Source organism: Nomascus leucogenys, chromosome 14, assembly GCF_006542625.1.
Source record: "Nomascus leucogenys isolate Asia chromosome 14, Asia_NLE_v1, whole genome shotgun sequence".
Lineage (NCBI taxonomy): Eukaryota > Metazoa > Chordata > Mammalia > Primates > Hylobatidae > Nomascus > Nomascus leucogenys.
The window spans coordinates 87,652,204-87,679,080 of record NC_044394.1 but is presented as its reverse complement, the minus strand read 5'-3'; the positions used below and the strand labels follow the sequence as shown (position 1 = coordinate 87,679,080).

At 54.2% G+C, this 26,877-nt stretch overlaps 1 protein-coding gene across 2 annotated transcripts; it reads left to right on the top strand.

Moving 5' to 3' along the window:
• The first annotated feature begins 1,346 nt into the window (after positions 1-1,346).
• On the top strand, positions 1,347-26,877 carry C1QTNF1 (C1q and TNF related 1). Of its 2 annotated transcripts, none has more exons than XM_030827757.1 (4): positions 1,347-1,769; positions 21,047-21,215; positions 23,632-23,771; positions 24,597-26,877. In XM_030827757.1, the coding sequence occupies exons 2-4, from the start codon at positions 21,061-21,063 to the stop codon at positions 25,145-25,147; spliced, it is 846 nt and encodes a 281-aa protein (XP_030683617.1). In that variant the 5' UTR covers positions 1,347-1,769; positions 21,047-21,060; the 3' UTR covers positions 25,148-26,877. The 2 variants fall into 2 exon arrangements, with proteins under 2 accessions (XP_030683617.1, XP_030683618.1); XM_030827758.1 differs by lacking the exon at positions 1,347-1,769 and adding an exon at positions 11,505-11,739.

Sequence of the window (26,877 nt, the reverse complement as noted above, 5' to 3'; positions counted from 1 at the left end):
ACACAAGCAACCCCTGATCTTCTAAGCCTAGTGGAGGCTGCATCTCTAGTTGGTTAAGTAGTGTTGACTTCATATCCCTGTCCTGTCCTCTGAGTTCCCCCGGGTGCTGGAGGCCTGGCAGCCCTTCTCCCTGTACTCACAGGAGGGGTTGACGCATGCAGTCAGGGCCTCTGTGGAGTGGCTGTTGGGTGCCTCGCCTGCCTGGAAGGCTCCCCTTCTGTTCTCATCTCCATTCGTCCTCAGCTCTACCTGAGTGCTGGCCTCGCCCAGCCTGGGGCAAGGCAGCGGGCATCGTGCTTGCACCCTCTTCTTCCTCTCCTTTTTGATTCTTTTCATCTGTCCAGTTGTTGGTGCAGTGGATGGGAGGACACTCCAGGCAGGGAAAGGTGAAGCCTCTTAGTTTTGCTCTGAATGTCCCAACCAGCATCCCCGTTTTCACATCTCCTCTTTGTCCAGAGACAGACCCTCACAGGAGGGATAACAAAACAAAAAAATCCAGCTACAACATAGAGGTGAGGGGCAGCTTGGAGAGAACAGGGCAGAGGGGGAAAAAAAGGGGAACGCTGTTATCATCAGAGCTGGCTTCTGCTTCTCTGGCCAAATCCTTCCCCTGCTGGTGATATGGGAAGTGTCCAGAGCAAGCTGGGCTGACGCAGAGTCTAGGGATGGAGACTGGGTCCCAACCAGGGGCGGCTCTGGAGCAGCCTGGATCAGGAATCAGGATGGGAGGGCAGCCTACGGGGCTTGTTTGGAAAAAATATTTGTGTATGATTGAGAAAATGTCAGGTTTTCATATCAAGGAATGAGAGGCCTGATAGAGACTGAGGAGTGCTTCCAGCCACCCGGGGCCCACCACTGTACTCCTGCTGTTCTCTAGAAAATGGAAACCTTCCCGGCAGGGGCTCCTTCCTAACCTTTCGATCACAGAGCTCTCAAGACTCTGAACAAAACAGTGGACCATCACCTTCTAAAGATGTGTGTGCGTGTGTGCGCGCGCACACACACACACACACACAGAGTTTGGCATTTTGTTATAGGGGGTTCACAGATTCCCCCGAACCTGAGTCCCCGATAATGCACAGGGTGTCTCAGGTCTGCCACTGTTTGGAGACCTGACCCCTTGGGGTTGGCTACAGCGGATCCCGGAGGCCTTGGGGCCCATCCCTCTGCTACCAAGTGACTAGGAGTGCTCAGCCTTGCTGGGCACCCCCATCCTGCGGGGGGGCATCCTCGTCCGGGGCTCGCAGCCCCTCCGCCTCTGGAGGGACCTCCAGACTCACAGAATCGGCCCCACCCCCACTCTCAGCCTGGCGGGCTCCCCAGGGGGCCGGGAGGAGGCGGCCGCTGGATTTCCCTGAGGCGCGGCGCGGGGCACACACGGTTAATCCTCTGCGGCTGCTGTTTGGACGAAAAGCGCTGGGGGTGTCGGAAGCTCCTCGCTGCTCACATCTGGCTGGGCTTCGCTCCTTGCGCGTCTGTCCCACTTTCTTCGTCTCTTCCTTTACTTTCGAGAAACCGCGCTTCCGCTTCTGGTCGCAGAGACCTCGGAGGCCGCGCCGGGGAGACAGAGGTGCTGTGGGGGGGGGACCTGTGGCTGCTCGTAGCGTCCCCCACCCTCCTCTTCTGCACCGTCGTCCTCCGGAAAACCTTTTCCCCTGCTCTGTCTCCTTCACCGAGTCTGTGCGTCGCCCCGGACCTGGCAGGGAGGAGGCTTGGCCGGCGGGAGATGCTCTAAGGGCGGCGCGGGAGGAGCGGCCGGCGGGACGGAGGTAGGTGGCCCAGCCGGGGGACCCAGCGCTGCCCCGCCCCTATCCTCGTGGCTTCAGCCTGGTGGCCAGGGCGGGGATGGCAGACACCTGGGCCAGGACGGACGGAGAGCGCCGTGGGAGGGGCCGGGTTGGCGGTGGCGGCGCAGGGGCGGAAAGACCCGGGTTTTCGGGGGCAGCCCTGGCGGCTGGCTCTGGCTCAGCCCCCGCCATAGGCGCCTTTGCGCGAGGGTCATGATGGTCCCGGGTCTCCCTGACTGTGGAGGAGCCGGGCTCTTCTGCACATGGATACTAACGGTAGTAATTGCACCTTCCCCCCAGTTTTTTGTGGAATGTTTATCTTGTTTCACTGTTCTCCGGTGCCTTTCTGAGGGTGTGGAAGGAAGGGGAATGGTACTAATGCCCGCGGCTGCACCTGGCGGGGATGCCCTCACCCCACTCCTTATCACGGGGACCACCTGACCGCCGGGTCTGTCCAGTCCTGTCTGTAGCCAACCTGGACCTTCACGGAATAGGAAGTTCTGACTTTGGCCCCCGCATCTGACAGCCTTGGTGTCCTGGAGGGGGTCCAGCTTGGGCAGGAAAAAACGATATTGCTTCCCCGGGGCCCTCCTGGGAAGTGAAGCTGCCTGTGCCGCTGGGAGTGGCCCCCGGCCTGGGGCTGGAGCCTCTGAGCCGCCCGGGGCCTTCTGGACCTCGCAGGTGGACCCACCACCCACCACCCAGCCCTCCAGGGCTTCTCCACCGGTGCAGGTGTCCTCCCCACTGTTAGCCCGGGCCTCGCGGGGCCAACTCCCAGGCCACACTCTTCCAGCCCCAGAAAGCCAGATTATCTTCTCTGGACCCTCCACATGCTTCAGGCACCCTTGGGCCGACTCATCCCTGCTTGGGAGGGAGGGAGGAAGCGGCCCCCCTCTGTGAGGTGTTCCTGACTCTTCTACCCCACCTGGTTTCTAGGAAAGGAGGCAACATGACGTGCTGGGAGCTTTCTGGTCCTGAGCTTTGAACATGAGAAATGCCGTGAGAAACTGTTTTCTCCACCGCTGGCCACTTCACGGCCCCAGGGGAGCATGTGACGTCCTTACAGGCTGCCCGGCCTTTGCTTTTTATAGTGCAGGAAAGTACACACTCTCTGGCAGGCCGTGCAGCCATGAACAGCCACAGATAGATGCACGTGGCTGTTGGGTGTGCTGCAGGCAGGGAGCGGGAGGATGTGGGAGGACGTGCTCCAGGAGGCCTCTCCAGCACCTGCCAACCAGGGAGGAGCGAACCAAGACAGGGAGATGGGAGCCAAGGGCTGAGGACAAGCAGAAGCTTCCCCACCCTCCCTCTTAGACCTGTAGAGCTGGAGAGGCCCCTAGAGACGACCCACCAACAACAGTGGCAATCGTCATCATCATCATCATGTTAGCCACCGGTTTGTGTGTCTGCTTCTCACATGGCAGGCCTGAACATTATATTAATAATTATAATAATTATTATAATAGTTAATTCTCAACACTTCTATCAAGGGAACTCTCACTTGTGGAAAGAGTAGAGCTGCAAAGCTCAAGAGGCTCACGGCTTGCCTGAGGTCCCAGAGACAGGGATGGAGGACTCAAGACTCCAATCTGTGTCTTTATCCCAAGTGCGTCGTATGCTTCTTTTTTTTTTGAGACAGTTTTGCTTTTGTCATCCAGGCTGGAGTGCAAGGCCAAATCTCGGCTCACTGCAACCTCCACCTCCCAGGTTCAAGCAATTCTCCTGCCTCAGCCTCCCAAGTAGCTGGATTAGACGTGTGCACCACCACGCCCGGCTAATTTTGTATTTTTAGTAGAGATTGGGTTTCACCCTGTTGGTCAGGCTGGTCTCAAACTCTTGACCTCAAGTGATCCACCCGCTTCAACCTTCCAAAGTGCTGGGATTACAGGGGTGAGCCACCGCGCCTGGCCTCCAGGGCGTATACTTTTAACCTTCCTATCTGGTGTTGGGAACATGGCGCTCAGCTCGCCAAGCTGATGCTGGGAACTTGTCTCTCCCAGCTGCTAACAGAGAATGCCCAGGGGCATGAAGGGCACAGGTCCGCTACCCAGGGACTCTCTACTTCTCCTCCCGCCTCCCTCTCCTCCTCTTGTGTTGCCAAGGGTGGTGTCCCCAGTGAGCTTGTTCAGGGAGGCAGGAAGCATGGTGCAGGAAGCCCTAGGTGGGCGCTGTGCAGCTACAGGACTCCACTGCCCCTCCCAGGCAGGTGCAGCCAGCTGGCGAGGGACCTCCTCCCCAGTGGGAGCAGAGAAAGCCCAAGCTGTCCCAGGGAGGCCATGGGTTCCCTCCTTGTTCCTAGGAAGTGACCCCCCTGTTCAGGGCCACCAGGACAACAGAGTGTTTTTGGAACTTGCTCCTTTCTGTTCTTCTTCCTGGTGCCTCCCCCCAGCTGTAATTTGCATGACTCATAAACCAAATATTCTGGCATTGAACTTTGCTCATCAAAACAAAGATGAAAAGAATTTCGTAGATACAGTTGTGCGCAGGGACCGGAGCTCCCCATTTGCGTCTTGTCCTCAGGGGTCCCTGTTCCTGGGGTGGGGGGCTGTGGCTGAGGCTCCAGAACCTTAGGGAAGGTGTGGGGGTGATGGACACCAGGAAGGGCAGGAAGAAGGAGCAGGTTACACCATCCCCTGGACAGTCCCACCTCTGCCTGACAATCAGTAGCCTCTAGAGATGTTCAAGTGGGGGCACTCCCTCGTGGGCCACAGGTTGCCATTTCGCCTGTTAACCTGCTGAAATTGGCTGGTGTCAAATGGCACAAGGCAGCTCTCTGGACAGGACCCTGCCATGTCCCTGACCCCTTCATGCAGGGCAAGAACTCACCTGCCCGCTTTAGAGAGCAGTCTGGAAGGAACAGCGACGCCAGCTCAGCTCAACAATATGTTTCTTTCAGGCTCTCATGAGCCAGGGATCCTTGGGGCCCTGTCCTGGGGTCTATGCTGGGGTCCTTGGCCTGGAAGGGCCAGTCCTGAGCTTAAGCAGGGATGTGCAGGAGCAGGACATGCTCACTCCTTTCCTCCTTCCCGAGCCCCGCAGTGAGATGCTCCAACTGCCGCCGCTGCAGCCTCTAGTTTTCTGGCAGAGACATGTGGTGTGAGCAGGAAGGGAGGGGCTTCGGAACCATGTGGGAAGGATCTTTATCTCTGGGTCCTTGTCAAGGTCACGGCTGTGTGACACTTGTGCTGGGGTGACATGAGTGGCTCTTGGCAAATCAGCACACCTCCAGCTGCCCGTTCTTGCCCACACTTGATTTCCAGAGCTGGGCTTGGCATCTGAATGTGGTTCAAAGGGGGATGATCTCTGGCAGGGGCACAGGGAGCCCCACAGTCCCCACTATACACCAGGGCACTGCTATCTTGCCTCCGAGGTCCCCTGGAGCTAAGCCCTTCTCCAGCCTCAGACGGGGCTGGCACAGACTGCAGGGCCCTCCCCGGGCCCCCATCCTGTCCAGGACGGCCGTCGGGACGTCTGTGGCTGGGCCCATGTCTGCCCATCTCCCTGGCTCCTGTAGGAATTTTCCTTGACACGAGACAGAGTAGAGCAGGAGACGGCAGGCAGGGAGGCAGGAGTCGAGGGGAGGAGGAGAAGAGGCAGACGGGCAGGCAGGGCATGGGGAAGTCAAGTTCTTGGTGCCCTGTGCTGGGTCAAATGTTGCTCTTGGCCACGGCTAAAGCCACACTTGCTGGAATGCCCCAAACCCTATGCTTTGGGTTGTACCCATCCCCCTCAGCAAGACATCTGGATAACAGCTGCCCTCTGCCCTGGGGAGCAGGGAAGGAAAAGGACCTCGCCTGGGAAAGCTGCCAGCCCTGGGTGGGTTCGAGGCAGATGTAGGTCAGAAGGCGGGCAGGGCCCCCCGACTCTGCCCACAGGTTCCTGGGGCCAGTCTTCAGAGCTGGGGACAGAGGTGTGTTCAGAAAACGCTTAGACTCATTCTCCTTGTAAAGAATCTAAAGTGAGAGATGGAAGGATCTGGGTGGGTTAGGGGGTGACCACAGGTCTCTTGCGTCTTCTGGCATTCAGGGGAGCCCCCTCCTCCATGAAAGGATATCGATGAGGGCAAGACCCATGGTCCTGTGGGTCCTCCCTGTGTGGTGCCTGAACTCAGATTCCTTTGCAACCCAGAGCCCAGGTCTGCTTCTGCCCATTAGAGGGCACTGGTCGGGAGAGAAAATCATCTGTACCCCAGCACATGGGTCTTTTCCTCCCTTCTTCAGAGCTTGCCAGCATGCTGGTCTCTCTTCACCCTACAAAAGCAGTGCCCTAAAAATGCACATCCAATGGGCCACACTGCCCAAGCCCCTCACATTTTAAGGTGTGTGTGTGTGTGTGCACGCGCGCACGCACGCGGATGTTCCTGGTGATCCTGTGCCTAAATCCAAAGGAATTAAACTCCAGTGGTGTATTTTAAGATGCTAGCAGCCTGGCACCAGGGATATCTTAGCACATTGCATCAAGGAAGATGGTTACAGGTTTCCCTGGTGCCCCATACCATACCTGGCATGTAGTGGGCACTCGGTAATCCTCTGTTGAATGATGAATGCAAGGGCTCAGCTGCTGGATACAGTCCTCAAGGCCAAAGGCTGCTGCAGCTGTTCCACCTATAAACAAGTAAGCAAATTGGTGAGCACTGTAACCCTGAGCCCAGCGGGCGGGAACGGCCGCCACACCATGGCTTGCTCTCTGGCATCTTTCTGGCCACCCCTCGGGGTGAAGTGTAATGTACTTTGCTGTCGGACACACCTAGGTCTAATCTGAGCTCCAGCACCTCCCCACTGTGGAAGCTGGGGCAGGCATCTCCATCGCTCTGAGCCTGTTTGCGCATTCTAAGGATCAGGTATTCTAAGGATCAGGCATTCTAAGGATCAAGCTTTCTAAGGATCAAGCTCAGTGGTGTAGGGAAGGCACCATGGCCAGAGCCTGGCCCTCAGTGGTGGTTTTTCAAGGGTAGCGGGGCTTCGTCAGAAGGAATCTCTGATAAACTTTGGGCTACTCCTGGGTCCAGGAACATGCGGGCCATTGCACATCATGCACAGGATGGGCTGCAGGACGGGGCTCTGTTTCCTTCTGTTTCACGGCTGCAGGCCACCGGCCCTACTGAGGCAGCCTCCTTCAACAGCAAGGGCCAAAGACAGACAAAGCCCCTCACGCTAGGAAATGGGTTCTCTCTGGCTCGCCTAATTCCAGCCTGGATAAAGTGCCACCCTGCTGGGCTCCCTACCACCTGTGCCGTTCCTGGTCCTAACACATCCCATACCATAGCTGCCAGGGACTCTACTGCCCAAGGGAAGGGGCATCTTGTTCCATTCGTCCCGAGAATCCAGCTCCCTGCTGGGTACGTAGTAGACACTCAATAAACACCTGTTGAACAAATGAGCAAAAGAGCGTGAGACTTCAGCACTAGGTCAACTTGTATTCCCCACGGTTCCGCTTGAGCCTTAAACGATGCAGCCTCACAAGCCCTCTTTTCTCCCCATCCTACTCTTCTATGCATCTAGTCGAGTTTCCTGGAATAAACGAAATGCTCCCTTAGTCCCCAGGGTGGGGCTTGTCATTTTTCTAAGTGGAAAATAATGTGTACTTACTGTGAAAAAGGACGTGACTGTTACAGGGGAAAGAAACAGAGAGGCCAAAATAAGAAAATGGTAAGCATCTGTTTTTTCATCACCGCAGATAATTGCTGTTGGCAGCCCGGTGGGTGGCCTTTGGGTCTTTGTGGTTTTGTGTGTGTGTGTGTGTGTGTGTGTGTGTGTGTGTGTGTATGTGTGTGCATGTATGTGCGTGTGTTTGGGTCTGCATGTTTTCAATCTGCATTTTCAAAACTCATTATTGCTTTACAAACTTTCTCTCTCTCCTGCTTGCTTGCTTGCTTGCTTGCTTGCTTGCTTGCTTGCTTGCTTGCTTTCTTTCTTTCTTTCTTTCTTTCTTTCTTTCTTTTCTTTCTTTCTTTCTTTCTCTTTCTCTTTTCTTTCTTTCTGTCTCTCTTTCCCTTCCTTCCTTTCTTCTTTTCTTTTCTTTTTCTTTTTTCTTTTTTTTTTGAGACAGAGTCTCACTATGTTGTCCAGGCTGGAGTGCAGTGGCATGATCTCGGCTCACTGCAATCTCCGTCTCCTGGGTTCAAGCGATTCTCCTGCCTCAGCCTTCTGAGTAGCTGGGATTATAGGCGTGCGCCACCACACCCAGCTAATTTTTGTATTTTTTAGTAGAGACGGGGTTTTACCATTATAGCCAGGCTGATATTGAACTCCTGACCTCAAGTGATCCGCCTGCCCCGGCCTCCCAAAGTGCTGGGATTACAGGCGTGAGCCACCATGCCCGGCCCAAACATCTTTCCATGTCAGTAAATATTCACCTATTTACAGAGATGCCTAACTGGTGCTGCTGACTGATTCTGCCCCCCATCCCTCCATATTATTTCTTTTTTTTTTTTGAGATGGAGTTTTGCACTGTCACCCAGGCTGGAGTGCAGTGGTGTGATCTTGGCTCACTGCAAGCTCCGCCTCCCAGGTTCATGCCATTCTCCTGCCTCAGCTTCCCGAGTAGCTGGGACTACAGTCACCCACCACCACGCCCGGCTCATTTTTTGTATTTTTAGTAGAGACAGAGTTTCACTGTGTTAGCCAGGATGGTCTCGATCTCCTGACCTGGTGATCTTCCTGCCTCGGCCTCCCAAAGTGCTGGGATTACAGGCGTGAGCCACCGCACCCGGCCCATATTATTTCTTTAAATGTCTTTAGAAAGAGCGTGTTTCCTGGTCTACCATAATCCCCATCCCTCCCTATTGCTGAGTTCGCCACTCTTATAAACCACTTCGTTTTTCTAGTTTCCATCATATGGATGGATGCACTGTAAATTTTTTGTTTTTTTTTGAGATGGAGTTTCACTCTGTCACCCAGGCTGGAGTGCAGTGGTGCTATTTCACCTCACTGCATCCTCGACTCCCAGGTTCAAGCAATTCTCCTGCCTCAGCCTCCCGAGTAGCTGGGATTACAGGCATGTGCCATGCCTGGCTAAATTTTGTATTTTTAGTAGAGACAAGGTTTCACCATGTTGGCCAGGCTGGTCTTGAACTCCTGACCTCAGGTGATCTGCCTGCCTCAGCCTGCCAAAGTGCTGGGATTATAGGCGTGAGGCACTACACCCAGCCATGTATTTCATTAGACTGTCTTCCTGGACTTGTAGGTGGTTTGTAACCTTGGTGAATGGAGGCAGTGGTTTCATCTCTTTGAAGCAATAGACTTTCTGAGTGAGGATGAGAGGAGCGTTTCTGGGGAAGATGGTTACATGGCCACACCAGGAGTCAGCATTCTGGTGACAGTGATGTACCTTGGATCTCTGTGTCCCCAGCTGGAGTTAGAGAGAGATTTGGACAGGCTTGTGGCTGGGCATGTCATCTTTGGATGATGGCTCTGTACTTGGGATTGATTGAAGGTGAGGAGAGCGTTCGAGCCCCGTTGAGAGTTAGACACCAGATGCTGGTGATGCCTGAGAAATGAGATGGGGCTCCCATTTCCCAGGGGCTTGGAGTTGTGGGGACAGGACGAGGAAACCAAGGACTGTAGACCGGTTCATCTGGATGCTGGGGGAAGGGCACCTACAGCACACCCGGGTCTGGGCAACTTCTCGGACGAGGTGGCCTCAGGCTGAACTCGGGAGAATACACGGATGGAGAAGGTGGAGGAGAAACAGGCATCCAGACAGAGGAAAGAGCGGGTGCCAGAGGACGAGACCTCAAGTGTGACATGTTAGGGACTGAGTAGCTGCAGGGAGCTGAAGTGAAGGGGACTCACTCACCCCAGCGGGGTGGGGAAGGGCCAGATGGAAATGCTCAGGGCTTACTCCCTCCTTTACTGGCATAGGAAGCCCCTGGAGCCAGGGGTGGCATTCAGATTTGCGTTTTTCAGAGCTGCCTCTGGAAGCAGTGTGGGAGACAGATGGGAGGCAGAAAACCAGCCAGGGCTGGGGAAGAAGTGATGGGGAGGAGAGGAGACCTGCAGGGGGTTGGTGATGGATGAAATGTGGCGGGTGCAAGGAAGGTGGCATCCAAGTGGCTTGCAGGCTTCTGGCCCGGGACCCTGTGTGATGGTGTGCATAGATTTCACCAAGCTGCAAGCCACAGGAGGAGAAGCTAATGTGGTAAGGACGGGGGAGAAGGGGATGAGTTAATTGGGGGCTTAAAAGCCTCAGGGCAGAGCAGCCCGGTGCGGTGGCTCACACCTGTAATCTCAGCACTTTAGGAGGCCGAGGCGGGTGGATCGCTTTGAGGTTAGGAGTTCAAGACCAGCCTGACCAACATGGAGAAACCCCCATCTCTACTAAAAATGCAAAAATTAGCTGGGCGTGGTGGCAGGCACCTGTAATCCCAGCTACTAGGGAGGCTGAGGCAGGAGAATTGCTTGAACCCGGGAGGCGGAGGTTGCAGTGAGCCAAGATTGTGCCATTGTACTCCTGCCTGGGCGACAAGAGCAAAACTCCGCCTCAAAAAAAAAAAAAAAAAAAAAAGTCTTAGTGCAGAGCAAAGAGGAGGTGTTCAGCAGATGATTGCGTATGTGGGTCTAGACCAGCGCTGCCCAGCAGAACCTTCAGCTGTGGTGCAAGGTGCTAAGAGCTGTGCTGTCTAGTATGGCAGCTGCTAGTCACGTGAACACTTAAAATGTGGCTCCTTGGCTGAGAACTGGATGTTTCATTTTGTTTAACTGACATAGCCCCATGTGGCTTGTAGCCACTGTATTGACTTAAACATTTGCAAGCCCGGGTCTCAGCAGCCAGGTCAGTGGTGGGGACATGGACTGGGGCATGTCAGCTGAAGATGTGGTGCGGACCAGGACAGGCAGAAAGAGGTCAGGCGTGGTGGCTTCACGCTGATAATCCTACCTACTTTGGGAGGCCAAGGCTGGAGGATTGCTTGACACCAGCCTGGGAAACATAGCGAGACCCTGTCTCTAAAAAAAAAATTTTTTTTTAAATTAGCTGGATGTGGTGGGATGTGCTTGTAGTTCCAGCTACCCAGGAGGCTGAGATGGGAGGATCACTGGGGTCCAGGGGTTTGAAGCTGCAGTGAGCCATGACTGTACCACTGCACTCCAGCCTGGGTGACAGAAGGAGACCCTGTCTCCTAAATAAATAAATAAATGAATGTAAGAGAATTAGGAGCAAGAGGAGCTGAGAGCTGAGGAACAGCCTGGGAGAGCACCTGTCTTTGGGTGTTGATCAGGAAGGCTAGACACTGGGAGACTGTGTGGGCCAAACCCCAGGGCTGAAGAAGAGGGCAGTCGACATTGGCAGATGCTTAAAGTGCGCGCAAGAGAGGAATGCAGAAGGGTGTTGGGTACCACGAGGGTCGTGGGTGATCACAGCAGAGCAGTCGGGGCGGGGCCAGCAGGAGGAGGGCCAGTGGGATGCTGTGCTGATTATATTCCTGACCTAGAAGCCCCAGGCTGGGGACAAAGCCCTGTCTTATGCCAGGCTTCCTCAGGAGCTGCCTGGAAAATGCTGGGGCTTGTCCAGGCCCCAGACAACCAAATACGTCTGTGCCGCTTGTAAAGGGCTGGGTGCGAAGGGGCACCAGGCCATAGAATTCCCAGGTTCTTTCCTCCCTCTGTCTTGGGAGCGGTCCGTCCCCGAGGGCGTCCCCGCTGCTGGTGCTGGGGAAGTGGGCGGCGGGCCAGGCCACCTGCAGAGTGGGCTCAGGGCAGCTGTTGGTGCCTCTTTTCTCTCACACGGTTCTCAAAGCAGGGGCAAGCCTGCCGCCTGAGGCCTTCCAGCTGGGAGGTGAGCTGAGGACAGCTGCTCTACTCAAGGAAATCTTTGTTTCCACTGGGACGGAATCGGAGCTCTGGAGGCTGGGCTGGCCAAGTGCCCTGAAGGCCCGATGCCTGGCGGCTCATGCGGCCTCCTTGTTTGCAGGGCCTGGGCAAAAATTTACACTGAGTCCCACTCTTCGCTCCAGGTGAGTCCTTCCTGGTGAAGGTGCAGTTGCTCCAAGATGGGAGGGAGATGCTTTAGGATGGGAGAATTCTTGGCCTGTCTTTGCTTCACTTTTTTGTCCCAGGCCAGACCTCCTTCCCCTCCAGGGAAGAGGAAACCGTTGCTAATTAACTAGCAAGTAGCCCTGGAAGAGTCTGTATCCATCCCTGGACTTGGGCTTTGGAAGTAACCAAATAAACACCTAAGCCTTAAAACAAATCCCCCTTCTGCAAGACAGAGGGCAGCTTTTTGGAAACAGGAGAGAGGGAGATTGAGAGAGGAGATAGGCTCCAGGACCCCGGCATCTCTCAGGAAAAGGGGCTGCTTGCCTCCATCTGGCGAGAATTCCTTTCATAAGGGATCCCCATCCACCACGAGGTTGAGGGGAAGAGGGAGAGTCTGAGACCAGTGGGGGCAGGGCACATTGGCTATTAAATGGGCTTCTGGCAGAGGTAAACACACATCACTCATCAAATGGAGCCACTCTGCCCCCCTCCTGCCCATCATCAGAGGAGTTTGGTCAATGGGCAATTAGTGTGACGAATGAATGGCTTCTGGCAGGGAGGAAAGGGCTGTAAGCAGATGTCACCTGTCAGGACACCCCAACATGGCACCTTCCTCTTTCTTGGCACCCCAGTACCTGAATCCTCTTGAAGCAACAGGAGAGCTCTATGCTTCTCAACAGGAGATTCTACCAGACTTCAGAGCTGATAGGAAGTGGACTCAGGGCTTCTCTTTTGGTTGGGAGGATTCTGGGGATGTTCCAAAGGTGGCAGGAGGGGGTGGCACGAAGGGGTGGTGATGGCTAAGGGGCCATTGAGGCTGTGTAGAAACCAGGAGTGTTTGGGTGCTGGGCTGAATCGTATTCTTTTTTTTTTTTTTTGAGACAGAGTCAAACCCCCAAATTGCAAGGTTCAAGCGATTCTCCTGCCTCAGCCTCCTGAGTAGCTGGGATTACAGACACACACCACTGCACCCAGCTAATTTTTGTATTTTTAGTAGAGACAGGGTTTTACCATGTTGGCCAGGCTGGTCTCGAGCTCTTGGCCTCAAGTGATCTGCCCACCTCAGCCTCCCAAAGTGCTGGGATTATAGGCGTGAGCCACCATACCTGGCCTGAATCCAATTCTTGAACTGGAAACCACGAGGTGTGGGATAAAGTCCTATCTTATGCCAAGCTTCCTTGGGAGATGAATGTAAACTGGGGGCGGGGGCAATGTCTAGACCCTGGAAAAGGCAGACGAAGATGCTTGTCTTGGGTGGACTGAGGTCTGGGGGATGGCGGAGCCCCTGGAGGGCATCTCATACAGGCACAGGGTAGGAGGGAGAGTTGACCTTTAGGATCTATTCAAGCAGGCTGGGGACAGATGAGATGCGGATGCGCGAGAGGAAAGGGTCTAAATGCCTCTCAGATTTCTGGCCTGCTGTTTGTTCACAGTTACTGCTTCCTCCCTGATGACTTCATTTTAATCTAGAACAGAGCTGTCCAACAGAACTTTCTGCAATGATTGAAATGTTCTATTCTATACTTTCCAACATGGTAACCACTGGCTACATGTGGCTTTTTATTTTTACGTTTTGAGACAGGGTCTTGCTCTGTTGCCCAGGCTAGGGTGCAGTGGCACAGTCGTGGCTCACTGCAGCCTCAACCCTCTGAGATCAATTCTCTTGCCTCAGCCTCCAGAGGAGCTGGGACTACAGGTGCACGCCACCATGCCTGGCTAATCTTTGCATTTTTTGTAGCGATGGGGTCTCGATATATTGCCCAGGCTGGTCTTGAACTCCTGGGCTCAGGCAATCCTCCCACCTTGGCCTCCCAAGGTGCTGAGATTACAGACATGAACCACTGTGCCTGGCCTACATGTATTAATAGTTATTGAATGCTTGAAATGCGGCTAGCGTAGCTGAAGAACTGAATTGTGAATTTTATTTCATTTTAATTAATTTAAATTTAAATAGCCACACATAGCAGCCACTGTACTGGACAGCACAGTTCTAGAATGTTAGCCGCTTAGCATTTTAATTCAACATGTGCTGTCCTGTCTTGAGCTATAATTGGGTACGTGTCTGTTTCCTTCACTAGCCTGTTATATTCTTGAGGTCAGGGAATAGATTTAATTCATGGTTGAATCACTTCCTCCCAAGCTCTTGCACAATGCCATGCAAATCATGGGCATTCAGTAAACCCAGCCTGTGTTAGATTGTCAGCTGAGAGGGCAGCTTGGACTTGTCTGCCAAGGCTCCTTCCAATTCAAGGAGATTACAGGCTTCTTACCTCTCAGAACAGCTGCTCACCTGATGAGGATTAAAGAAAAAGGAAAACAGTGTTTACAGAATGCTTTTGTCAAAAGGCCCTGCGCTGGGTGGAGCATCAGGACAAAACCCAGGCACACGGTCCCAAAGCTTCAGGGGTCTGCTGTCAGCACAGAAGCATGAGAGCATGGAGGTGAGGCAAAAATGTAACAGGACCCACTTATTTATTTATTCACCATGCCCAGCTAATTTTTGTATTTTTTTTTTTTTTTTTGAGATGGACTCTTGCTCTGTCGCCAGGCTGGAGTGCAGTGGCATGATCTCGGCTCACCACAACCTCCCACTCCCGGGTTCAAGCGATTCTCCTGCCTCAGCCTCCCAAGTAGCTTGGATTACAGGCACGTGCCGCCATGCCCAGCTAATTTTTGTATTTTTAGTAGAGATGGGGTTTCACCATGTTGGCCAGGATGGTCTCAATCTCCCGACCTTGTGATCCACCCGCCTCGGCCTCCCAAAGTGCTGGGATTACAGGTGTGAGCCACTGTGCCCGGCCAATTTTTGTTTTTTTATTAGAGACAAGGTTTCGCCATGTTGGCCAGGCTGGTCTCGAACCCCTGACTTCAAGTGATCCATCCTCCTCGGCCTCCTAAAGTGCTGGGATTACAGGCGTGAGCCACTGTGCCCAGCCAAAAGCCCCAATTTGAAACAAATATAAAGAATCATGAACTTGTGTGTGACTACTGTCTCCTTAAAAGATCTACCACAGAGCTATGAGGCCTGTGGAGGGATACAAATTATTATTATTATTATTACCACAGGGTATCACTCTGTCACCCAGGCTGGAGTGCAGTGGTGTGATCATGGCTCACTGCAGCCTTGACCTCCTGGACTCAGGTGATCCTCCTACCTCAGTCTCTTGAGCAGCTGCTGGGACTATAGGTGAACACCACCATGCCTGGCTAATTTTTGTGTTTTTGGTAGAGATGGGGCTTCGCCATGTTGTCTAGGCTGGTCTTGAACTCCTAGGCTCAAGCAATCCACCCACCCTGGCCTCCCAAAGTGCTGGGATGACGGGTGTGAGCCACCACAAGCAACCAAGGGATACAATTTTTTTCTTTTCTTTTTTTTTTGAGACAGAGTCTCACTCTGTTGCTCAGGCTGGAGTGCAGTGGCGTGATCTTGGCTCACCACAACCTCCGCCTCCTGAGTTCAAGCAATTCTCCTGCCTCAGCCTCCCGAGTAGCTGGGACTACAGGCGCACCCCACCACGCCTAGCTAATTTTTGTATTTTTAGTAGAGACGGGGTTTCACCATGTTGGCCAGGCTGGTCTTGAACTCCTGACCTCAGGTGATCCACCTGTCTCGGCCTCCCAAAGTGTTGGGATTACAGGCGGGAGCCACCACGCCCGGCCGGGATTCAAATTATTAACGAGGACGTGTCCTCAGGTTTCCTGTCCTCCTCTACGTCCTGCGTGTAGCCTGGTTTCTCTTTTCTGGCCTCCCTCCTCCTGTAAAGGGGGATGTGTTCTTGTTGGGGAGAAGGTCAGGTGTAGGTGGATGGTGTGGGGTTGGGGAAGGGACGCTGAAGAGTGGCTGGTCCTCAGGGACATGGAGGGAAGGAAAATGTTCGCCGAATTACCATGGAAATTGGCTCGTATTTGCAGGATTTGGGAAAGGCAAGTAAAGAGCTTGTGTCATGCTGGAACTGTCTTCAGTTGCCTTGACTGTGATGAGGCCTGGAGACTGGGCCATGTGGATCTGGATTCACGCGGGTTTCACACCACTGGTCAAGATGTGCTCAGGGCACTTCCCTGGAACTGCCTAACACGTTCTTCCAGATAACCTTGCTGGGACACAGCCTCCCCACTGTGGGGGGATTTTTGCTGGAAATCACTAACAGCGATCTGGAGCCAAGTTTGGTTAGATGTTGGGCAATACTGTTTTTGCCCAAAAGTGACTAAAATGATGATAATGTTATGACGCTGGCTTTGCTGTGGGATTTGGTAAAACGGTTCCTAAGGTCTTTTCAAGAGGGAAAGATTTCAATCTGGGTTTGCTCTGACTCCAAAGAGCAGGCTTTTGAGGAGCCACCACTGCCAGAGTGGCCTTCTGCCTATCAGCCTGAGCCTGGGGCTCTCTGCTGGGGTTTCCCAGCCCCGCCCCACCCCAGTGACAGCATCATTCCTAACCCAGCTGCATCCTGGACCCTGTCTCTTCTGACCAAGGTGTGGAAAATCCCTTTGCTAGACTAGAAAGAGATAGACCAACATAAAAACAAATGCTGGTGCTTAGCTAGGGGCAATTTCACCCCTGAGGAACAGGCATATTACTATGTTTGGAGACATTTTTTGTTGTCATAACTAGAGGTAGTGTTGCTAATGGCATCTGGTGGGGACAGTCCAGGGTTACTGCTAAGCATCCTACAGCACACAGGCTAGCCCCCACCACAGGGGATTTTCTAGGCCTAAACCTCAATGGTGCCAGGGTTGGCTGGGCGCGGTGGCAAACGCCCGTAATCCCAGCACTTTGGGAGGCCGAGGCAGGTGGATCACCCGCGGTCAGGAGTAGTTCAAGACCAGCCTGGCCAACATGGCGAAACCCTGTGTCTACTAAAAATACAAAAATTAGCCGGGCGTGGAGGTGCACGCCTGTAATCTCAGCTATTAGGGAGACTGAGGCAGGAGAATAACTTGAACCTGGGAGGCGGAGGTTGCAGTGAGCCGAGATGGCGCCACTTCACTCCAGCCTGGGTGACAGAGTGAGACTCCGTCTCGAAATAAAACAAAACAAAAAAAACACCAATCCCTCAATGGTGCCAGGGTTGCGAAACCACAGAGTAGAATAATCCAAGATATCTTTTTAATGCCTTTTGTAGTTACTTTCCAACCTCTCTGAAATAAATATGTGTGTGGGTATATATATGTAAATATGTATATATGTATATATATGTAAACATGTGTGTATATATATATAAAATTTGGGATTCAGGAAAAAAAAGTTTAAAGAAAGGAAAATCTCTTTTCCTTTTAACTGGTACAAGTTTGCCACTTAAAAGGAAAAAACAGAGTAATTATTGAGGCGCCAAGGAGAAACAGAGGAAATACAGAAATAGAGAAATAAACAAATTTAGAGAATTCATTTTGACAAATATTTGCTGAGCACCGGTGACATTCAGGGTGCTGCAGGATGCTTGGCTGGGGACGTCCCAGCCCCGGAGGAGGTCACCCACGATCTGCTGAGTGGACTCTCATAGGCTAGACAAACTCTCTGCAGTAGGAGACAATAGGAAAAACAAAATTATGGCGCCCGCCTATAATCCCAGCACTTTGGGAGGCCAAGGCAGGTGGATCGCTTGAGCTCAGGAGTTTGAGACCAGCCGGGGAAACACGGTGAAACCCTGTCTTTACGAAAAACAACAATAACAAAAAAATTTAGCTAGGCGTGGTGGCGCATGCCAGTAGTCCCAGCTACTTGAGAGGTTGAGGTGGGCAGATGGCCTGAGCCTGGAGGGTTGAGGCTGCAGTGAGGCAGAGTGAGACCCTGTATCAAAGAAAACTAAAACCGAGGATGGAGAATTTTTCCCAGTTGAGGGGCCTGGGAAGGCTTCAGGAAGACTATGAGACTTTGAGCTGGGTGTTGAAGACAAGGCAGGCAGGATTTTATTGTCATCTGTTGTCAGCCTGTCTGAATTCAAATGCAGCCACCCTGCTCAAAAATCAGTCTTGGCCCAGCGTGGAGGATCACGCCTTTAATCCCAGCACTTTGGGAGGCTGAGGGGGGCGGATCACTTGAGCCCAGGAGTTTGGGACCAGCCTCAGCAACATGGTGAAAATTTGTCTCTACAAAAAAAAAAAAAAAAAAAAAAAAAAAAAAAAAAAAATTAGCTGGGTGTGGTAGTGCATACCTGCAGTCCCTTCTACTTGTGAGGCTGAGGTGGGAGGATGTCTCGAGTCCAGGAGGCAGAGGCTGCAGTGAGCCGAGATTGCACCACTGCACTCTCTCACAGAGTGAGATCCTGTCTTAAAAAAAAAAAAAATCAGAATTTTAGGCTAATTAGCTTCTCCAAGTCTCTGTTTTCTCATTTACAAATTTGGTACAGTAAAGAATATTGTCTCTCTAGAGGATTAATTGTGGGGCCATCTGTGATGGGATAAAAATTACTAATGAGGAAGTGTTCTCAAACCTAACCAGACTGATGGCTGGAGAGAGAACTTAGATGTGTGTTTTATAAATTACCATGTGCACATACACACTTTCTTTGGCAAGTGGTGGGAGGTATCAGAGATTCTGGGTGGGAGCTGTGGCTTAAGCAGCTCCTTGGTCATTGGGATGGTCTCTGGGCCCTGACGCATGGGAGGGACAGCTGGCTGGTAGGACACTTGGAGGTGGGGGATCCAACTAAGCCACTGCAGGGATGGGGTGGGGGCTATGCAGGGGGGTGAAGACTGGGCATAGGTATGTGTGACAGGGGAGGAGAGAGGTTCGGGGGGGGCCAGCCTTGCTCTCCTCACTGTCACCTCGGAGGCTCTATCAGGAGAGCCCCAGACTCCAGATCTTCCCCTGCAATGTTGACTTGGTGTGAGGGCTCTGCGGGGAGCCCTTCAGACTTCACTCAAGATCCCACTAAAGGCCGGGCGTGGTGGCTCATGCCTGGAATCCCAGCACCTCGGGAGGCCGAGGTGGGTGGGTCACTTGAGGTCAGAAGTTCCAGACCAGCCTGGCCAACGTGGTGAAACCCTGTCTCTACTAAAAATACAAAAATTAGCTGGGCGTGGTGGCGCGTGCTTGTAATCCCAGCTGCTTGGGAGGATGAGGCAGGAGAATCACTTGAACCCAGGAGGCGGAGTGAGCCGAGATTACACTGCTGCACTCCAGCCTGGGTGACAGAGCAAGACTCCATCTCAAAAAAAAAAAAAAAAAAGCCCACTACAGACGTCCCCCTGAGGCTCTAAAGCCCCCGAGCGATGGTGTGTGTGGAAGAAATTCCCGGCTTCCCAAGATGAGTAAGACGTCGCGGTCATCTTGGTGTGTAATATGGGCAGAGAAAGAAATCTGTCTCAGGATTTTAACTTTCCTTAAACATAAGAGGAGTTAAAGGAGAAAGAGTCTGGCCTTTGGAGATGAGCCCTTGCTTTCACTGCTTGCCTCTCAAGAAAGAGCTGGAGTTCACGCCGGCCTGGCAGCCGGGAGTGAGGGGCGCTTCTCACCCACCTTCTCACTGGGCGGCCGTGTGTCGAATGAGGTGTTCCCACGGGGCCTGCAACATTTCGAGTTTTACATTTTGGTGAACAAAGAGGGGTTAGAGTTGACCACAGTCGCTGTGCCCCTCGGTGGGGAGGTTTTCGGCCTCCCTGAAACGGCTGGGCCTGCAACTCCTGATGCCAGATTCCCGGGTGAGGGGAGCGAGCTGCTCACAGGGTGGCTGGTGGGCGTTCACCTGTGGGCCCAAGCGCCACCCCTCGCGGGCTCCCTGGACTCCCCACCTCCGTGAGCACCCCTTTCTAGAAGGACTGTCCCAATACTGGATGGAGAGGGTCTTGCCCCAAGCTTTTGCCAAAAGCTCCAGGAGAGACGTGGAGTTGGCTTCCTGGAAGGATGACTGCTCTGTGGGGCTGGGCTTGGCACTAAAGTAGATGCCAAGGACACTCGCTGATGCGCCTCCTGGCGGCCAGAAAGCAGCTTGCAGCCACCTTCCTACCCACCTGCCCACCGGTGAAGGACCTGGTCATTGAGCCAGCTTTGCTTTAAGGGATGATGATCATTCAAAGCTTACTTGGGATTTTTCTTACTGTCCTAAGAGGGGTGGTAAACAATTGTCTGTGGGGCCAGCGGCTGATGGACTCTCCTTCCCAAGAGGCTGGGTGGGCAGAGACAGCACCTTCCTCAGCAACCCCTCAATACCAGCCTGACTGGCTGAGGCGCTGGGGGCAGAGTGTGTGTGCACATGTGAAGGTGTGTGTACATGTGAGCGCATGTGCGCATGAGTGGAAGTGCATGCATGTGAATGAGTTGAGAGTATGTGTGGGTGCATGTGAGTGTGCATGTGATGTGGGTATATGTGTGCATGTGAATGTGTGCATGTGTGTGCATGTGTGCACGTGTGTTGAGTGTGCAGGTGTGGATTGCATGTATGTGAATGTGCACGTGTGGGTTGCATGTGTATATGTGAATGTGTGTGCATGTGAGTGGATTGCATGTATGTGAATGTGTGTGCATGTGTGGACTGCATGTGTGCATGAGATATGTGTGTGAGTGTGCATGTAAGCGTGTGCATGTGTGGATTTCATGTATGTCAATGGGTGCATGTGAGTGTGGCTTGCATGTAAGTGTGCACGTGGTATGGGTATATGTGTGCGTGTGTGCATGTTTGTTGAGAGTGTGCATGTGATTTGGGTATGTGTGCATGTGAACTGTGCATGTTGAGTGCATGTGAGTGTGTGGATTTTGTGTTGAGTGCATGTGTATGGATTGCATGAGTGTGCATGTGTGTGCACGTGTTGACTGTGCATGTGAGCATGTGGATTCCATGTGTGTTGAGTGTGCATGTGAGTGCGTGGATTGCATGTGAGTGTGCATGTGATGTGGGTATATGTGTGCATGTGAGAGTGTGTGCATGTGTGTAGATTGCATTGCAACTATACATGTATGTTGTGTGTGCATGTGTGGATTGCATGTGTGTTGTGTGCATGTGAATGTGTGGGTTGCATGTGAGTGTGACTGTGTGCATGTGTGGACTGCATGTGTGTTGAGTATGTGCATGTGTGTTGAATGTGTGCATGTGTGGGTTGCATGTATGTGAATGTGTGTGCATGTGCGTGTGAGTGTGCACGTGAGTGCGTTGTGAGTGCATGTGTGCATGCATGGGTGTGTGAGAGTGGTTGTCCTCCCAGAAGCTGTGTAACTGCAGCATTTCCCAGTGGCATGAGGCTGGGGAAGCACCTCTGATTTCCAGGCTGTTTCTCTCTCTGATTTCCAGACTTTCTCTGTGCAGCTCCTTCCTAACTCGGTGCCTTCCCCGTGTGTTTCTTTCCCACCAGGGCCCGGCAGGAAGATGGGCTCCCGTGGACAGGGACTCTTGCTGGCGTACTGCCTGCTCCTGGCCTTTGCCTCTGGCCTGGTCCTGAGTCGTGTGCCCCATGTCCAGGGGGAACAGCAGGAGTGGGAAGGGACTGAGGAGCTGCCATCCCCTCCGGACCATGCCGAGAGGTGAGGGGCCACGAGGGTGTAATAGCAGGAGCTCTGGCCAGGCTGAGCCTGGGGCTTGGGGCCCCTGCGGGTGCTGGTTCACTGTGAGATGTGAAGGCGAGAAAGCCGAAGCTGAGCCGTGGCCCTGCTGGAGGCTGGTCCTGCAGGACGGATGAGCTAGTCCTCCTTTCAGTGGCTTGGGCACCTCACCTGAAACTGCAGACAGTGATCCAGCCTCACCACGAGCCTAAAGGAGTAGGGTCTGCAAGTGGCTTTGCAGCTGCCTCCTTAAGAAAAGAGCAGATCAAGCTCCCTACCTGCCCTCCAGTGTGTCTTTCCCTTCTGTGTCCGCTGAGAATATCTGCTGGGGTCCTAGGCACCACTTGGAGGCAGGGAGAGGTGGAGCGTGGCCTTAGGAGAGATGCTGGACCAAGAGCTGGTGTCCACAGCCCACGCGTCTCATCACACTGCAGGACAGGAGAGGACAGCGGAGACTGGGTGGGCCAAGTGTCGGCTTCCCTTGAAAGGTCATGAAGGACTCTGGATGGCATCTGCCTTCGTGTCTACGACCTGCAATGACAGCGAGACTCCAGCCGACCTGGAACGTTTCCTAGGGAAGCCGAGTGCTTCATCCAACTGCCACGTATCCAGCGTGAGGTCCTGGAGACCCGGCGACAGCTCAAGCCTGGCTTGGAGTCTCATTATTTTGAGCATTGGGCCGACTTGATACTTGAGGCTTCAGGCTAACTTCAGTGTACAATGGGATTGGACAGGATTTGAGGCTGAGTCACACCATTCCGTTCTTTCTTCCTCTCCCTTCTCCTTCTTTGATTCAGCCCTTCCTATCAGTCAGGCCATCCCCCAGGCATGGGGGGACACATGAGTGGCACAGTCCTGGCCTCCAGGAGCTCTGAGGCCAAGAGGGAGATAGACCCATGAGAGACAGGGCAGCGTGGTGGGCTTTGTAGTAGGGGTGCACCCGTGACGCTGGAGGCAGGGCCAGGAGAGGGAGGAGCAGGACCCAGCAAGACTGAGAGGAGTGAACTAGGTCTTGAAGGACACTTGGGGGCCTCCCAGGTGCAGAAGGAGGGGAAAGCCACCTGGTAGCCAGAATAGGGTGTGCAGAGGCATGGCTGGCAGTGTTTGTTGGGGCTGGTGGGTGGTTTGGGATGGTGAGACCCAGTGCTGGAGGCTGGAGGCCAGTAGGGCAGTTGAGCCTGGAGGCAGCTGGGTCTAGTTGGGGAGGGTCTCACCTGAACTCAGTCCTACAAAGAACCAGAGGAGTCATGGGAAAGCTTAAATTGGACGGTGTTCTCAGAATGCCAGAGGGAGGCAGCAGAGGATGAACTGGTGCGGGGAGGGGCAGATTCCAAGTGAGAGTCAAAATGGCAGGGGTGCATCAGAGACGATGAGGGCCCTGGGCTCAGGTCTGGAGGTGCCTTGAGGCTGGGGGCCCAGGACTCTGCTGAAGGTTGTGGTGGGGTGTGGGGGGGAGGAGTCGGGGGTGACGCTGAAGGCTCCACCCTGGCCACCTGCTGTTGATGCCAGGAACAGAGCTCAGAAAGAGAAGATTCCAGGGGTGAAGGGATGGGGACAGGGGTTTTGGTTTTGCACACATGACATTTGTGGGGCCTGTGGCATCTCCAGATGGAGACATCTGGTGAGAAGTCTGAAGTCAAGGTCTGGGGCTTAGGAGAGAGGTAGGGGTGAGATGTCCGTCTGGGAGTCCTGGGCTTATGGGTAGCTGAACTTAGGGCACAGAGATCCGTTTCCTGGGTAGTCTGGGGTATAGAAGTGGGAGCAGCGTTAGATAAGGAGCTGGCCCATCCAGGGGGACTTTGCTGCCCCCATGGGTCTGCACAGCTCTACAGCCTGGGCAAGAAGAGCCACAAGCCAGAGCACATGTGATGCCATGAGGGGCCGCGAGGTGGCAGCCAGGAGCCGCCACCATCCATCCTGCCTGCAGGCTGGTCCTTCCAATGTCAGGTTGGAAACATCAGAGTCTCTCCAACAGCTACAGCTGAGAGGAATCCTAAAGATCCAGTTGAACCTTTTTACAGACGAGTCAGCTTCATATGTTATTTTCTAGCATCACAGATATATGACAGGGAGTCCCGGCATTGTCTTGTGTCACCCAAAGACCCTCTCCTAGAGGTGTGGATTTCTCCTGAGCAGCCCCCATCTTGCGTGGCACTCAGTTAATCGCTGCATGTGTTTCCAGGACTGTCATTGCCTTTAACAGAGGGCGGGGGGGCTCATTCTGTAGTGAAGATCCCAGAGTGGGCCGTGAGCCCACAGCGTGAACACAGAGCCTTGTGGGTCCAGGTGAGAGAGTGAGAAGGCAGGTCAGGCACGCCAGAACCACTGGCAGCGGAGGAGAGAAGTGTTTCCAGGCCTGAGAGTTGCTGACTTTCACTGTGATTCTTTATTCCCTCAGGGCTGAAGAACAACATGAAAAATACAGGCCCAGTCAGGACGAGGGGCTCCCTGCTTCCCGGTGCTTGCGCTGCTGTGACCCCGGTACCTCCATGTACCCGGCGACCGCAGTGCCCCAGATCAACATCACTATCTTGAAAGGTCAGACGGCTGCAAAGACAAGCACGTGGTGGCCGGGCTGCTCTGTGCTGATTCGGAGGAAGGGATGGAGTCGTTAGGGTGGGGCTGGGTGGAGAGCAGAATGGCTCCCTTGGGACAGGGAGCAGAGGCAGGCAGGCTGTCATCTAGAGGGGAAGGCACAGGAAATTCTGATTTTGAGGCTCTGGCCCCTCTCCAAGAGGAGGGGTTGGAAAGGGGCCCGCAGGACCAAGAGCAGGAGAGGGAGCCCATGGCCGCTCGGGGCCTCGTCCCTCCAGTTGTATGTGGACGCCAGGCTTCTAGGCCCTTTGCTTTGGGACTTGGTCCCCCAGCCTGCTTTCTGAAATGCCACCTGCTTGCCCCGGTCCTGCACACGGCAGATAACCCTGCACAGCCCCGTGAAATCAAACTGGGAACACTTGCAGCCTAGATCCTGAGCCAGCCCCGACATCTGGACTTCATTTGCTCAGAGCGAGCCGTGGGTCTGGCGGCAGAGCCCGTTGCTTGTGGACGAACCCGTATGTTCCTTTTTTTTTTTTTTTTTGCCACAGCTTTCCAGAAGGAAAAAAAATTATTGCTTCTGGGCGAAAATAGAACCGTCCTTGAGGTTGAGTCTGTTTGCTTGGCCAGTTTGGGAATCACAATACCTCTGTGCCAGGCTGGGAAGCTGCCTGTGGCAGGGGGGTTGGGGGCAGGAGTGAAGCTTCTGCCAGGTCAGGGCTGTGAGGACGAATCAGGACAGCACCAGGGACCAGAGCGTGAGCAGCCAAGGCTCAGGACACCACCGGATTGCTCCACTAACAGCACGCGTTTTCCCGTCCCTTTTAGGGGAGAAGGGTGACCGCGGAGATCGAGGCCTCCAAGGGAAATATGGCAAAACAGGCTCAGCAGGGGCCAGGGGCCACACTGGACCCAAAGGGCAGAAGGGCTCCATGGGGGCCCCCGGGGAGCGGTGCAAGAGCCACTACGCCGCCTTCTCGGTGGGCCGGAAGAAGCCCATGCACAGCAACCACTACTACCAGACGGTGATCTTCGACACGGAATTCGTGAACCTCTACGGCCACTTCAACATGTTCACCGGCAAGTTCTACTGCTACGTGCCCGGCATCTACTTCTTCAGCCTCAACGTGCACACCTGGAACCAGAAGGAGACGTACCTGCACATCATGAAGAATGAGGAGGAGGTGGCGATCTTGTTCGCGCAGGTGGGCGACCGCAGCATCATGCAAAGCCAGAGCCTGATGCTGGAGCTGCGGGAGCAGGACCAGGTGTGGGTGCGCCTCTACAAGGGCGAACGCGAGAACGCCATCTTCAGCGAGGAGCTGGACACCTACATCACCTTCAGTGGCTACCTGGTCAAGCACGCCACCGAGCCCTAGCTGGCCGGCCACCTCCTTTCCTCTCGCCACCTTCCACCCCTGCGCTGTGCGGAACCCAGGGCTCGGCACCAGGCTGACCCCACCGCCTCTTCCCCCATCCCTGGACTCCGCCTCCCTGGCTTTGGCATTCAGTGAGACTGCCCTGCACACACGGAAAGCCAAAGCGGTCGGTGCTCCCAGATCCCGCAGCCTCTGGAGAGAGCTGACGGCAGATGAAATCTCACCAGGGCGGGGCGCCCGCAAGAACCCTCAGGGACCTTCCGCTGCCCTCTCTGCACACATCCTTAAGTGACCCTGCACAGCGAGACGCGGGTGGCGGCAGGGCGTCCCAGGGTGCGACACCGCGGCTCCAGTCCTTGGAAATAATTAGGCAAATTCTAAAGATCTCAAAAGGAGCAAAGTAAACCGTGGAGGACAAAGAAAAGCGTTGTTATTTTTGTCCTTCCAGCCAGCCTGCTGGCTCCCGAGAGGGGTATTTTCAGTTGAGACTCCACTTAAGAGAAGATCCAAAGTTAAAGCCCTGGGGTCAGGGGAGGGGCTGGGGGCAGGAAACTACCTCTGGCTTAATTCTTTTAAGCCACGTAGGAACTTTCTTGAGGGACAGGTGGACCCTGACATCCCTGTGGCCTTGCCCAAGGGCTCAGCTGGTCTTTCGGAGTCACAGCTGTGAGGTGATTGGGGCTGGGGCCCCAAGCAGCAGCCTCCTAAAGGGACAGCTGAGCCCCCTGCCTTGGCTCTGGGTTGGTAGAAACAGCCAAAGGGCTTCTGACAGCGGCCAGTGACCCCTGGGTCCCCCAAGCCTGCAGATGTTTCTATGAGGGGCAGAGCTCCTGGTACATCTATGTGTGGCTCTGCTCCACCCCTGTGCCACCCCAGAGCCCTGAGGTGGGGGGGTTTCCATGCCTGCCACCCTGGCATCGGCTTTCTGTGCCGCCTCCCACACGAATCAGCCCCAGAAGGCCCCGGGGCCTTGGCTTCTGTTTTTTATAAAACACCTCACACAGCACTGCAGTCTCCCATCTCCTCGTGGGCTAAGCATCCCTATTTCCACATGTGTTGTGTTGGTTGGCAGTGAGGCTGATCCAGATCCCTTCTGCCTCTCCACCGCCCTCATCCAGGCCTCTGACCAGTAGCCTGAGAGGGGCTTTTTCCAGGCTTCAGAGCAGGGGAGAGCTGGAAGGGGCTGGAAAGCTCCCGTCTGCCTGTTTCTCAGGCTCCTGTGAACCTCAGTCCTGAGACCAGAGTCAAGAGGAAGTGCACGTCCCAACCACCCGTGTCAGGATTCACTCTCAGGAGCTGGGTGGCAGGAGAGGCAATAGCCCCGGCGGCAATTTCAGGACCACCTGGAGCAGGGCTGCGGCATCTCCACAGTGCTCTGGCCCTGCCCATGGCCACCGCGTTCTCTGATCTCCAGGAACCCCGCAGCCCCTCTCCAGCTCACCCCACGTTGATGCCCAAGGTCACTCTTGCTACCCGCTGGACCCCAAACCCCCGCTGCCTCTCTTCCTTCCCCCCATCCCCCACCTGGTTTTGACTAATCCTGCTTCCCTCTCTTGGCCTGGCTGCCACGATCTGGGGTCCATAAGTCTCTCTCTTTAAAGATCTTCTGCGGGTCAGACTCTGAAAGCCGAGCTCCTGTGGGCATGCCCGGAAGCAGAGCACCACACTCGCTGCTTAAGCTCCCCCAGCTCTTTCCAGAAAACATTAAACTCAGAATTGTGTTTTCAGCA